The 15249-nt window shown below is 37.1% G+C and overlaps 1 protein-coding gene and 2 long non-coding RNA genes across 17 annotated transcripts in view; 2 read left to right on the forward strand and 1 right to left on the reverse strand.

Moving 5' to 3' along the window:
- Positions 1 to 15249, reverse strand: part of LOC107836305 (uncharacterized) — a 143037-nt gene that overhangs the window by 82557 nt on the left and 45231 nt on the right. The window lies entirely within an intron of this gene.
- The window catches only part of ryr1b (ryanodine receptor 1b (skeletal)), a 127086-nt gene continuing 114048 nt past the window's right edge, over positions 2212 to 15249 (forward strand). For 10 of the 15 annotated variants that reach the window (XM_016671659.1, XM_016671655.1, XM_016671656.1 and 7 more), the window contains exon 1: positions 4064 to 4607. In XM_016671659.1, the coding sequence (XP_016527145.1) occupies positions 4560 to 4607 (48 nt within the window). In that variant the 5' untranslated portion in view covers positions 4064 to 4559. Of the gene's footprint in view, positions 2415 to 4063; positions 4608 to 15249 lie in introns of those variants that run through there. The other 5 variants (XM_016671660.1, XM_007552384.2, XM_007552382.2 and 2 more) reach the window with 3 other exon arrangements.
- LOC107836301 (uncharacterized) lies at positions 12395 to 13928 on the forward strand. The gene is made up of 2 exons (XR_001662175.1): positions 12395 to 12889; positions 13698 to 13928. It is a non-coding gene; the product is annotated as an uncharacterized LOC107836301 (long non-coding RNA).

The following is a 15249-nucleotide window of genomic DNA, read 5'->3' on the forward strand; positions in this document are numbered from 1 at the left end:
CAGATAACGGGGCATTTCAGCAACATCTGATGCAGATGCAAGAAAAAACAAAACACAAAACGTTAGCCACTGAAAAATTCAGGACAATTTATTTTTAAAAATTCACTAAAATCGCCAATTGGACAAATGTTTGGTGTCAAATCATAACCTACGTATTGTGAATCTAATCAAATCAAATTTATGTTGTCTTCACTTTTTCTGGTGGATATTTTTCAAAATGACCACCATGCTTGTAATATGTAACATCTGCGGAAGTTATTGGCAGTGGTGGGCAGAGCTAACCAAAACGCTAAGCTCTCAAACCACTAATTTGTGAGCACAGATTATCTTAGCTCAGATAACGCTAAACCAATACAGACTTAAGCAACTGGATGGCAGTCATTCTAAACACACAAAAATTAGCAGAAGCTAATGCTAAGCTAATAAAAAATGAGTGGAAGCTAACACAAAACTGCTAAACTGATGAAAAAATAGCAGGAGCTAATGCTAAACACACAAAGAAATGAGCAGAGGCCAAAGCTAATCTGACAACAAATCAGTGGAAGCTAACCCTAAAATCATTTTAAAAAATTGCAGAAGCAAATGCTAAACCACTAAGCATATAAAAAAAATGTAAAAAGAAATTGTGGAAGCTAATGCTAAACTTACAGAAAGTGACAACCGTTAAACACAAATTTAGCATAAACTTTAAAAAATTAAGTTCTAAACTGATAAAAACAAAAAACATTTATGGAAGCTAATGTTAAAATGCTGAAACACAAAAAATGTGTGGAAGCTAACGCTAAGCTAAACAAATATATGCTAGCATCAGTTGGTAAGTAACTAGTTACATTTACTTGAGTAACTTTTGGAAAAGAAAAGCTTTTAGAAGTATTTCTACTCTTGAGTAAAATTTCTGGATTTTTTTTACCCATTGAATGAAAAACAAAGGTGTTTAAACCAAAACTTCATCAGACACAGACGCACACCTACTGTTTCTGTTAAAGTTAAAAGTTTTTTTTTATTGAAAGAAACTGATTTGGAAAAAAAATCTTTGCCTGATTTTGTCATTTTTTGTTACTTGTATAAATTATTGTCATTTTGGTTCTTAAAATACCAAAATTTCCACTTAACTTTGTATTTTGGTCTGTCTGATCTAATTTTTAAATAATTGATAATGTGATCAAATACGTTTTTACTCTTACTTGAGTAATTTCTTGGCTACCTTTTGCTTTTACTTCAGTAAAAATAAGTTGAAGTACTGCTACTCTTACTTGAGATCCATTTTTGGGTATTCTGGTTAGCATAGGGGCGCCGGGAAACAGGGGGCGCCAAAACTAATTAATTATTAAACAGCTGTTAGTAGATTATATGTCCGCATACACGTCAGAAAGTACTTATCTTCTCCTCTATGCGCACTTGAGTGATTTTTACAGTAGTAATCTGAAAACCAGTTAGCATCCTGCTTCCTGAACATGTCCATCATCCTGATTTCATCCTTTTATCGAGTCGCTCCTGAGGGGAGCAGGAGATCGCACAGGGCGCGTAGTGTTTGGGCCGTGCAGCTGGACGGGGCAGACTCAAAGGAATCCTTGTTTTGTCACACCGGGAGGAAGAGCGGACCTAACAGGGGACGTTAATGTCTGCAGAGGTGGCTCCTTTTACCGCAGGAAGCTGCGAGGCGCAGGGTGCGTGATAAGGAATGCCAAAAGCTGACAGACATCATGCGGCTCCTGCGCACGGCGCATCCAAAGTCTGTGCGTTTAGATTTGCTCAACAGATTACACGAGAGTATTACAGATTTAGAAACAAAAAAGAGAAAAAAAAACAAAAAAAAACATGGTGTTTCCCGACACTTTAGTAAGATTACTGTAATGTGAGGCAATATTCCTTTAAAACAGGAAGGGCTAAGGTCACAAGAGATGATGAGACGTTTGATAAGAGAAAAAAGTCACTTCTCCACACTGCTGCAACCGAAGAGAGACTGAAATCTTCATCTCTTTGTGTAAAGCTCCTCATTTATTCTGGTTTCACAAGTTGACTCGGTTTATTTTCATTAGCAACAAATGCGGTTGAAGTTTTTATCACGCTTTCGTGGCTTCTTTAAGTTTTGACACATTCACGGATATCAATATCTATAATTGGTTCCGAGGAACAACCACACGAACGTCATTGTTTTGAGTTTGGGTGTTAAAATATCTGGGACGTTGTCGCCCCCTAGTGGCAGAGCGGTGAAACTGCAGCCGTGTCTCGTGAGTTGGCAGAAAAGGCGATCCCAGCCGGTTTCCCCAGGACTCAAACTCCCAGAATTCAACACGGCCGGCTCCTCCTCTCGGCTCGTTGCGCCCCGGCGAGCTGCAGCTGTTGCAGCCCCGCCTCAGGCGTGTCTTTCTGCGGCTGCAGGTGGAGATGGAGAGCATATGGAGCCCGGAAAGGTAAGCGGGTTGGTGGGTTCCTGCTGCCCGGTGAGAGCGTGAGGGGCGAGCCGCCGACATGCGGAGCCTCTGCGCCGCTCCTCGGTGTGTCCAGACCCAGACAGGACCGCCGTCTAAGGCCCGACTGCTAGATGTTTACCTCCGGAGGCTTACCGGAGAGCTTATGGGCAAAGCAAGAGGACCGACAGGCTGCTGCAAAATAACAGATGAGAAGAATGTCGATAATGGCTGAAAAATACCTCCGAGTATCGGTAGAAAAAACGGAGGAGTGAATTTCAACCCAATTTAATGAAATACATTTCCTACAAAAAAGGGATACTTGTGAGTTTGAAAAGTAAACAAGATTGCTTAAAAAAATTGTAGAAAAAAATTGAAAGTTTTTTTGTTAGGAAAGTCAGAAATTTGCAAGAAAAAAACTCCAAATGCAAAGTATAAATCTTAGAATTTTATTTAGAAAACAAAGATTTTTTTTTGTTCGAAAAGTAAAAAAAAAAATTGCTAGAAAAAAAAATCTCCAAAAAGAGAAATGTCCTAGAGTTAGAAAAGTCGAAAATTTTGTAGGGGAGGGGTGGTAGATTTATATAAAATGTTTTCTAGAAAAAAGGGAAATCCCTGAGTTTGAAAAGTCAAACATTTGCACAAAAAACTAAAAATTTCTAGAACAATTTTTTTTAATTTTATGAGTTTGAAAAGTAAAAAAACAAAGGGGTAGAAAAAAAACTCAAACATTAAAAAAATTCTAGAAAAAAACTGGAAAAAATTTAGATCAATCTCAGTTGTTCAGAAAAAAAATGGAAATGTCAGAATTTGAACAGTGAAACAGTTTTCTAGAAAAAAAGAAATTTTCTTGAAAAAAGTTTGAAATCCCTGAGTTTTCAAAGTCAAGAATTTGCTTTAAAAAAAATGCTAAATTATTCTCTGAAATTCTTTGAAATTTCTAAATTTTTCAAACTCAAAAATTTTAATTTCAAAATTTCTTTAAAAATGTCGACATTTTAGTTTGAAAAGTTTTAAATTTTCTTGAAAAAACTCAGAAAAATGTCAAAAGTCAAAGATTGTTGACATTTTTATTTTAAATGAATCATTACATTTCTGAAAATGTTTAGACAGCATTGCGCCTACCAACTGAGTAAAACTAATGAACATTTTAGTTGTTTTTAACGTTTAATATCAAGTCACTGTAGTTTGGCTGGTTGGTTTCTTTGGTTCTGATCCAGACAGCAGAGATCAGAAACCCGATCGGATCGGATTGGGTTTTTAATCCAACAGATTTCAGCTTGATTAAAACTTTAAACTTTCTTAAAAACTATCAACATTTAAACCTGAAAATGTTTCAGTGGATGACGTAAGACTTTTGCTTTAAACCAGAAAATATGTTGGAAGAGAAATTGGAAGAGGAAAATTATATTTGATAGCGGCCATCTTGGAAGCAGCTACTGTTCACCTCATTAATCCTGCAGAGTTTGGAAACACACCCATCGCTTGTCCCCTTGAACTGGATTTATGATGAACAGAACTGCTGGAGTTAATTTAAACTGGTGGAACTAAACTGGTAGAGCCAATTTAAACTGGTCAGTTTCATGAACTGAACCCAGATTTTAAACATTTGACACATTTGAGATGCTGGAAACCCTTCCTTCCTTCCTGGTTCTTTTGGGTTCCTGGTTCTGTCTTGGTTCTGGTTCTGGTCCATCTCTCTCAGCGTTTGTTCTCTCTAAAGCCGAGTCTTCGCTCCTCTTTCCTTTTATAGCCTTCAGGAAGGAGGGGCGGTGTGTGCGTTTGTGTGTGTGTGTGTGTGTGTGTGTGTGTGTGTGGGAGTGGCCCACTTCTGCAGACATGGCAACCCGCTGAACCGGGCCGGACCGACCCGGGATGGGATGGAGGAGTCCACCAGGTTCCTAACCCCTCCTCCTCTTCCTCCTCCTCTGATGAAGAGCCTCCGCCTGCTGTCAGTCTCTCTCACATCGCGGAGAGAGCAGAGGACTCCGGCCGTCCTCCAGCACACACACACACACACACACACACACAGCGAAGAGCGAGGAAGAGGAGGGGGGGGGACGGATCCGAAACCCGGCTGCCGGGAGAAATAAGACGGGATTTTTTTCTGTTTCCTCTTGAGGAGCTGAGAGGAAGAGGAAGAGGAAGATGGCAGAAGGAGGAGAGGGAGAAGAGGAGATTCAGTTCCTGCGAACGGTGAGACAAAACATTTAATTTCCCCAAATCAGCGATTTAATTTATCCTCCATTTATGATGCTGCAGATTCGCTCTGCGTTCTCGGCACGCAGAGTTTTTACAGCCGAGCTGAAGAATCGGGTCCAGACGACGGCCAGTTACATCTGGCGGAGATAAAAAAAATCTAATATTTTTAAGATCAATCTCAGAAAATTTCTAGAAGAAACAAGGAAGCTTCTGAATGTGAAAAGTCAAAAATTTACTAGAAGGAACTTTAAGATTATTCTAAAAGATTTTGTAAAAAATTTTTTTTTTTGAAATTTCTGAGCCGGAAAAGTTGAAAATTTACTTGGAAAAAAAATTATTTATTTAATTTTAAAAAAACTTGGAAATTTCTGAGTTTAAAAAGTTGAAATTTGTTTTAAAAAGTCTAAGAAATTTTTAGATTAATCTAAAAAAGAATTCTAGAAAAAAGTAAAAAAATTCAGAAATTTTCTAGGAAAGCTTTGGAAATTATTGAATGTTTTTGGTTAGAAAAAAACAGAAATTTTTAGAAAAATCTCAGAAATGAAAAAGGTTAAAACATCAAAGTTTTATGATGTTTGACAATTTTTGAGTCTTTTATAGCAAATTTTTGACTTTTCAAACTCACAAATAAAAACAAATTATAAAAAAGTTCTGTTTTAATCTCAAAATTTCTTAGATTAATTCCAAACTTTTCTCCATGTTTTAAGAAAATGTCTGACCTCTATCTCAAAATTGAGTTATTTTTCTATCATTTTTTTACTTTTCAAACTAAGTAATTTCTTGTTTCTCTCAAACATTTCTGAGATTATTCTCAAAATTTCTGAGTTTTTTGCAGCAAATTTTTGCCTTTTGAAATCAGATAAATTCTGAGTAATTTGTTGAAAATGGGTCCTTTTTAATCCATGAAGGCCGTCGTTTGAGCAGATATCTGACCTGCTTTGTTCTCTTTTAACTTCCTGGGTCTCATCTCTATCCTCGTTCACTTCATCCTGTTCTTCACCTCCAAATGTTTGGTTTGTTTCTCTAGAATCACTTCCAGAATATTCCTGACAGTTGGATTTGAGCAGTTAGACAGACAGCGGCCGGTGCATCTGTTAGCATCGTTATCTATTTATATCAGAGGAAAGTGGAGCTTGTCGGAGGGGCGAGAAGCAACGAGCTGCCCAGCAGTCTGCAGGGAGCAGCTGCCCTGAAGCGGCGCGTCTTTTTGTTGAGATGTCGCTTCACGGCGGAGAGGGGGAATCCCCGAAAGTATCTGAAACAGCTGGGCTGCTGCGGAGGCTTTCTGTGGCTGGAAGGGTGCAGGACGAAAACACGCAATTAATTTTAATTTATCAATAATTAGAAAAACATTTGGGATGCATTAAGCGCTGTTTAGTCCGCTTTTATCAAACTCTAGTTTGTTTGGAGATGCGAACCAAAAGACGAACTATGATCCGCCTGAAAACCGAGATCGCTCCAAAAGCAGGAAGTGGACTACAGCGCAAGGCATTCTGGGTAAATGCAACCAAAACAAATGCGGCAGTCTGGCGTTAGCGGTAGAAATGTTGTCTTTTACTAAAGACAAAAGAGAAATCCTACAACCTGATGCTACTCCATTTCTGTTTACAGCATAAATAACAATTTTGTCTTGTTTTTATTTGACATCTGGTCATTAAAGTAACACAGATCCTGTACTTAAAGGGCCAGTAGTATGTAAAATCGACTCTTTTTGAGTTTTACAAAAGAAAGTAATTTTTATTGATATTAAAAAAAAGTATTTTTTTTATTTAAATTTTTAATTTTTTTATTATTAAATTATTTTAAAAAACGTTATTACCTCATTAATAACACACCTGGAGTGTTGATTTGATCCGGTTATATATGTTTGAGATATCCTTTAATCGCCATGGGAACCAGTCAGCTGGACAAAACGCCTCATTGAATTTAGCCCCGCCTCTGAGGACGAAGCTCCTCCCCCTCTCAGCTCCTTCCGACTAGCCTGCAGCGATTAACAAACACCTGGTGGAGCTGATCATCTGCTGAGCTCAAAAGAGGAGCTACTTCTCAGAGCAACGCTGGAAAAAAGTTTTTAAAGGGTTAAAAGAGGAGCCATGTTGTGATCACTTCCTGAAGGCGGGGCTTCAGAAGGTTTCTCCTTAAAGAGACAGAAACTCAATTTCAAACCAGGAAATAAAATTTCTTTCAAGTCATATTTGATAAATATAGCATCATTATAACAAATGTAGCATATTTACTTAATTATGCTTTAAAACGTCAAAATACCGGCACTTCTGCCCCTTTAAATCAGGCTTGATGAAGTGTCTGCGGGGACCGAGCTGGACTTGGTGGACAGAATGCAGATCCAGCTCTTTCTGTTTATACTGGGACCAGCTAGCTTGTAAAACTATCCCTGACACCCCAGTTTAACTCCACACTCGTCCAGGCGCAGGGCGAGCTGCTCCTCTCCTTGTCTGGAAACCGTGTGAACTCCATGCATCGAGACGCCTTCAGGCCTCTTACTGCCAGGCAGCAGCGCTAACCACTGCTAGCCAAAACCAAAATGGCTAGCAGGCTCTAATATAATAGAGCTCTAATATAATAGGCTCTAATATAATAGATCTGTCAGATTTGTACTGGTATAACTGGGCTCTATTGTAGTGACATAAATAAATTACTTTTATCTGTTTTTTATTCCTTTACTTTTCTTATTCCCTTAGTGGAAATCTGCCTGAAAGCTGGATTAACATTTCCTGTTTCTTCTGCTGCTGTTTGTTTGCAGATGCATTGAGCAAAGCTTTGTTTTTAAAGACATATTTTACCAACATGCTGACTCATCGTGAATCATGATGCAGATCTGAGTCAATTCAAACTGACATTTTCAACAATTATTTTACTTGTCTGCAGTTAAATAAATGTTCAGGGCTGAAATGATGAGATTAATCGACTAACTTTTAATTTAGTGATCAAATAATCACCAACTGGAGCAAAGAGACTTAAAAAGGCAAAATAATCAGAGCAGAAATTGAGCCTAAACTGAACAAAAAATATATACATTTTGGATTTGTGATAAAATTTTCTCTTTTTCTATAAATATATTTTCACCAGAACTCCTGTAGTTGTAGTTTTAGCTTCACCTGTTTCAAATTCTATAAAAAATCTCATATTAACCACCTTTTGCTATTAAATAATGACTTGATTAATCAAATAATAAACTACAAGTTATGTGAAGTATTTTTTTAACTGCAGATGCATCGTTTGCTACAAATGATAAAAAATAAAAATAAATTGGAAATAAAAAATTATTTTATTTTTTAACATTTTTAATTGTATTTTTAATATTATACAAAAAGGTTTAAGTGATTAAATAAAAACATGCAGAATGTGCCAGATCTTTTTTATTTGTCAGAATAATCAATTACTAAAATGATCATCAGCTGCAGCGCTACGTTTGATTAGATGTATTGATAAAAAATCAGAGAAATGATTAGAGTTTATAAATACGTCACTCTGGAAGAGAAGTTGAGCTAATTATTGTAAACTGATGTGTTAAATCTTAGCAAAGTCACAATCATACGGAGGGCTGATCCTGCCAAAATTGGCTATAAATATAGAAATGAATAAATGACTTGATAAAGATGTTAATGTGCCAAATATTGCATAAAAAACTTTCACAATTTATTTGATTGATCAGTGTGACAAAAATTAATATTTATCATTTTCATCAATTTAACTTTATCACTAATATTCAATTCTTCTTTTTATTATCAACTGTATTGTTTTATTAGTTTCATTTTTGAGTTTTTGGACACAAACTACTTTATCAAGATTTATTGTTAATGGCTACAAAAGAGTGAAAATAAAAATGTGAAGTTAATTTAAAAATATTGTGCACAGTTTTAAAACTTAATAAAAAATCGAATAGAAATTCATTTTATTGGGGAAATTCTGATACAACAGCAGCAATCAAAATACATATATTCACACAAAATAATAAAATAGAATATACATATAAACAGAGTAAATAACATGCTGTATAGCAGGGGTGCCCAAAGTTGGTCCTGTAGGGCCGGCATCCTGCATGTTTTAGTTCTATCCCTGGTTTAACGCACCTGGATCAAATGATGGCTTGTTAGAGGCCCAAGAAGAACACTGACACGCTGAAAAGGTTGTTACTATCACCAGGGAGAGAACTAAAACGTGCAGAATGCTGGCCCTCAAGGACCGACTTGGTAAAATTTCAATATAAATACTCTGCTGTTTTCAAAAATATTGTATTTTGATCTGAATAAGGTAATTTAAAAGAATTGTACAAAATGTGCATGAGTATATGAGCACTAAAAACAAACTATTTACAATAAGTGAATTGCAAGCATTTGTCTTTAAAATGTTTTTTAGGTGATTGAATCATCAAATTGGTGCAAAGTTCAGTTTTTCAGTGTTGCAGGAGCTTCTTTAGACGCTTATATTAGCATCTAAATGTGAGTCGAGAGAAGAGGCTCTGTCGTCCGTTGTTGTTTGTGGATGTAGCTTGTGCGTCAGATTTATGGGCGTACCAGAAACGAGTGAACACAAAGGTTCCACCTGGAACTTTTATAATAAATGTGATTAATAAATGTGATTAATTACGCTCACATTTTTAATGCGTTAAAATCTCTGTAATTAATCAAAATTAACTCCTTAAAATCCAGGTGCTGGTTTTAAGACGTGTGTAAATAAAATAAACTTTTCCTGCAGCTTCACACTCCTCTCCTGTAAACAGTGAGCTGTTTTTATTAGCTCTGTTCTCCTAAAATAGTCAAGGACTGTGACTCACAGAAACACAAGTGTGTCCTCCACATGTTGAGCAGGATTTCTATGCACATTTCTCCACCAACAGCCTGACTTTTCACTGCTCTGCTGTGTCACTTCTTCACATTTGCCGCGTAAATCACGCCAGTGAGTGAGTTTAAGGGGACATTCGAGCTGCAGCCCATAACAGCAGAGTCTTTTTTTAGCCAGCCACTATAACTGCACTCGATCTGGAGGGAAAAACCAGAGGAGTTGATGTCCTACTTGTCGGCGTCCTTTGGGAAACGTGGTGTGCGCGTACATAGCGATGTGTTTCTGTGGCAAATTAACGTGATCAATACAGGGCAGCTAATTCCTACTGAGCCCTGCTGCTAGCTTAGCAGTGATGATATTACAGGAGTCACACAATACACTAAACATTTGAAGACAAGTGTTTTATTAGTGGATACATTTTTATTTGCCATACCAATGAGGGAACAGCTACCAAAAAACCAAACTAATGGAAAAACCTGTTCCCCTCCTCAAAACTGGGGGCGCTGTTCCAAAAACTACTGAAGGAAACGACATGAGAACCTCAAAGAAGACACTGAGCGTAAAATGTAAATAAAAATGGAGTCGCGTCAGATTTTTGCGGTTGGAGGATTTCTCCTTTGGTTTGGGTAAAAGACCACAAACCATTTTCAGCGCTACTGCTAGTTAGCATGTTTGTTTTGGTTATATTTACCCAGAATGCCCTGCGCTGTAGTCCACTTCCTGCTTTTGGAGCGTTCACAAACGCATTCGAACTGCACCAGAGTTCGAGGTTTGTAGGAGGTTAGCTTTCTTAGTTTGAGTCAGTTGTAAACAAACCAGACTTTCTAATTAAACGAACTAGAGTTCAGTTAAAGCGAACTAACCAGGGCATGGCACTAGGTATGGAGCTCTTTTCTACCCAAACTGTTACCATTTTACCAAAGTTGAAGATGTCACCTCCGTGTTGAAACCAAACGTCGCCCAATGTTGCCATGTGGAGGAAGGAGTTGTTGCATTTCTCTTTTTCTGTAACACCAGAACTAAAATTAGCAGGAGAAAACTCAAACAGTGTCGACGGTTTTATTATTATTTATAGTCGGAGGTTTTGGTTTGTCATGATGTCAGATGATGGCGAAGGTTAAAGTACGCAGACGGACGTAAAGCATCGGCTTTAGAAGTGCTGATCCGAGGAGATGAACACATCCGGATCGGGTCAGGAACGCAGATCTGCTGCAGCTGTTAGTCTGCCTGAAGTTTACACAATAAACAGGTGTTCAGCACACTCTGTGTGTGTGTGTGTGTGTGTGTGCATGTGTGTGAGAAGAGCAGTTAAAATGACCTAGCTCTTATGTTGTGTGTGATCTTTAAGGCTGCAGCTGTTGAATCCTGCAGTAATCTGTTATTCTTTTCCAGTTTTATCTCTATTAATTCAATAATTAGTCGAGTAACCAGAGATCCATCTGGCTTTATCCCTTATTTAGACCCGACTTTCCACAGCTAAACTTAGACTGGGTGACGTTTCTTCTTCAAATGTAACAAAAATTGGTGGTGCTACCATTTTAAAGATATTATTAAATGTTCCCAGAGGTCAGGAAAGGTCAGCTAACCCCCCCAGTTTCTTCAAATTAGGCAGAGTTGGTGTCAGTCAAGCTAAAACTGCCTTCTGATGAGTTTTGGGTTGAACGTTTCTGGCAGAAAGTTTTTTGTTTTTTATCTTAAATGCAAAATGTATTTTTTTTTTAGATTAAGTTTCTCCTTAATTACTGCTGGGAACAAAATGTTTTATTAACAAATGGCCTTTTTTGAAGATCAATAGTTAAATTAGTTGACAATTACTTCAATAATTAATAATGATAAATAATGATTAGTACAATTAATCGTTTCAACCCTGGTTAGGAGAAGCCTTTTAGGCTGTTGCACGGTAGGAACAAACATTTGTGCAGCAAAAATTTGTTTGTGCTTCTGTCATTTTAAAGATATTAATAAATGTTTCCAGAGGTCATGGAAGGTCAACTAAGCCCCCATTTTCTTCAAATCAGACAAAATTTTCAACATTCAACTCGACTGCGTTTGTTCAGCAAAATGTTTTGTTTGTGCTGCCTTTGCTTTGAAGATATTACAGGAAGTTAAAGGTCAAAAGGTCAACCAGCCCTCCCATATTACCCGAATCTAACAGAATTGGTGTCAGATCTACAGCAAAGGTTTTGTTTGCGCTTCTGTCATTTTAAACATTTTAATAAAAAAAGTCTCCAGAGGTCGTCTGGAGCACAAACAGATTTTTCTGCTGCACAAATGTAGCCGAGTTGATTGACACCAGATTTGTTTTGATTTTGTAAATGTGACGGGGGTTGGTTGACCTCTGATGACCTCTGGAAACTTTGATTTCTATTTTTAAAATGTTAGGGGCACAAATCAAACATTTTCTGCACAAACGCAGCACAAACAATTGACACCAATTCTGTTAGATTTTGGCAATCTGGTTGACCTTTAACCTTTCATTAATATTTTCAAATAAAAAGCAGCACAGCACTGTTCACAACAACTAAGTTTATTATATTATGTTATATTATATTAGTATATTATATTATGTTATATATAATTTTTTTTAACAAATGGGTTTATTACATTGTATTTTTTGTTTTAAAAACAATTGGAAAGTAAAAAACATTTTTCTGTTTGTTCTGCTGCATTTATCTTGCAAAATTTGTGTGAAAAGCTAATTTATTTGAGGAAAACAAACAAAAAGTAAATACATTAGGATGTACATGTGACTCATTTCAGCATATTTGTAGATATTTGTACGTTTTCCCCTTTAATTCTGCTGCTGGAATCAGTCGGGATGTTTCAGCTTCATGTTTCTGCTTCAGCCATTCATGAGGGACTAAGTTTTTATTACAAGAAGTAAATAAGTATTCCTAAACTGCAATGTGTACACTGTGTTTTGTGTGTTGCATGTCATTTAATAAAATCTTGGTTTCTGTTGAGATAAATCCAGAAACTGCTAACAGGCTACATATTTTTTAGCATAAAGTCGTGCCGCTAATGGTGGTAGCATGTTGGAGCGTCTCTGATGTTATTTTTCTTTTTTTGGTTGACATGTTGAATATTTGGATGGTTATTGCCTCTGATTTCTGGATTCTGTGCGGCTCAAGGGATTTTTTTAATCTCCTTTTTGCTTTTAGACAGTTGTTACATGCATAACCGTGGCAACAAGTTAGTATTTCAAAACCTCACGTAATATCTGAACTACGACCCCAAAATCCCAGAGCTGTTGAAAAGGTTTCAGAGCAGAGAGAGAAGGAAGAAGTTCAGATCATTTCTTCCATCGATCAGATCGAGATTTAAAGAGGAGCGGCAAAAGCAAAGGAGATGGATTAGCACCTGGGTGTCATCCAGGACAGATTAAGCTGAATATAATCAGCAGTACAGGCGCAGAGAACAGGCGCAACAACGGAGAAAGCTTTAATGCTAACACAATGCTAACTTTTCCAAAGGTCAACTTTTATTTTCGCAATAGACCAAATTTAGTTTTAATTATTTAAAAGAATAATAAAAGCATGTATAAGCCTGTTGCTTTGACAAATTAATTGCTTGATAAATTAAAAGGATCTCCAAAATTTCCATTCTGATGATTAATTTATTCATGGTTTCGGTTTTTGTGTTTTATTTTGGATATTTAAGTTATCTTCCTGTTCCAGTGTTAATTTTTATTTACAAAATTAAAGTTTATTAATCTCTGAGAGGACAAAACATGCATTATAATCCCATTATCGACACATTATTTGAAAATAGTCTCAAAATAACAATATCATTACCCAGCAAATTATTTATTGTGACAGAACCAAATATGTGTTTTTGTTCTTAAACGGTGTCTTTGTTTTCATGCGAGTGGAAATAAATCCCTTTTATCTTTTGCTCCTAACTGGAGCCTTCAGGTCAGCAGACTGCTTTGAATCTTTTTTTAAAGAACTGGATTAACGCCAGCTGGAATGATTTATTTATGCCTGGACTTTGCTTTGCTTTGCTGCAGTCTGCTCACATCGCCGCCTTTTAAAGGGCAAGCGGTTGTTTAATCTTTGATGTTTGGCAGTTTGTAGCACAGGCGAAGGCAACGCTCAATACAACCTTAAATTTTAGTGAAAATTTATGCTATTAAAATTAATTATTCATGATTTTGTTCTGATTCAAAGGAAGGTTTTGTAAAAGCTTTGACAGGTATATTTTTTAGCCACAAGTTCAATGATTTTTTTCCTCCTTTTGGTGGATATTTTCTTTACCAGCTTGTTGTCCTAATTTTCTCAGTGACGTGAGCGACTCTCTGTTAGCTGCTCATCATCCGAGACCTCGGAGCATCCGCTGGTCAGCAGAAGGAGGAAACGTGATAGTGACAGGTGCAGGCGGCTAAAATAGGAGCAGAAGAAGAAGGGGGAGCGGCGTGTGAGAAAAAGAGGCGACAGAGAGATAATAAGATAATATCGCATGAGAAGAAGAATCTGCAACAAAAGCAGAGGCTTTAACATTAAATGTTGCAGAGTTGTAGAGTTGGGTGATTTATCTTCTGTGCATCTAAAATTAGATTTTTATTTTACTTTATTATATAAAGTTTCTACAGACACAACTTGTTCCTGGTGGTAGATCTTTAAATGGAGGCACTGAAACACTTTCTGCCTCATTTTTCAGTTCTAAATATCAGAGTTGGGTAGTAACTGGTTACATTTACTCAATTACATAAACTTTGGATAATATCAGAAATGTTCTAGAGTTTGATAAGTCAAAAATTTTAAAAACTCAGAAATTGAGATTAATCTAAAAACTTTTCAACTCCCCCCAACCCCCGAGAAAAACGTGAAAATTTGCGCACACACACACACACACACACACACACACACACACACACATACACGTTTGTGTTGCTATCTTTGTGGGGACTTTCCATTGACTTCCATTCATTTCTACAGCCTAAACCTGACCTTTACCCTTTTCCTAACCCTAACCATCACATACCTAACCCTAACCAACCAAAACTCAATTCATACCTTAGCCCTAAATCTGACCCCTGACCCAAAAACAGGGTTTCCCCTGGTGGGGACCAGGCTCCGGTCCCCACGAGGAGCGACTGGTCCCCACAACGTAGTATATGTCAGGAAAATCATCCCCACAAGGTATTACAAACAAACGCGCGCACACACACACACACACACACACACACACACACACACACAAATAAAAAAAGATATTTCTGAGTTCAAAAGTTGATAAATTGAAACTTTTCAAACTCAAATTGCTAAAAGTCAAAAGCACTTCACTTTGGAAACTGAAATTAGTTTTTGTTTCTATAAAATTTTTCCAATTCATCTCAATTTTTCAGTTTTTAAACACATTTTTGACTTTTCAAATGTCGTAATTTGTCCAAAAAAAAAAATCATGAAAATTTGAGTTTTTAAAAGTTTACAATTTTTTGATTTTTCACAAATAAAACAAGTCAGAAATTTCCACCTTTTTGTAGAGAATTTCTGCAATTAATCTCAAAATATTAATTGAGATGTGCAGAAATGTTAACTTTTTTCCTATCTACAATAGGCCTTTTACATCGTCATATAAATATCAGGGGTGCGAACCGTTCCTAAACACCTGGGTCAACCTGAAACACTGCAGGCAGCCTGGGAATCCGCTCCGTTCATCCGACCTTTGTGATTTCTGCTCGATTCGCTCATTAAGCCTCGCTGACGGCAGCCGCCCCGATCCATCGATTAACTTTCTGCCGGCGTAAGAAGAGTCGGAACCAGCACATCGCTCTGCATGTGGGTGGAGGAGAGGAACTGTTCAAGGAGGCAGAATCGTGACGGGGATTCCC

The sequence above is a fragment of the Poecilia formosa genome, unplaced genomic scaffold (assembly GCF_000485575.1).
Source record: "Poecilia formosa unplaced genomic scaffold, Poecilia_formosa-5.1.2 Scaffold48, whole genome shotgun sequence".
Lineage (NCBI taxonomy): Eukaryota > Metazoa > Chordata > Actinopteri > Cyprinodontiformes > Poeciliidae > Poecilia > Poecilia formosa.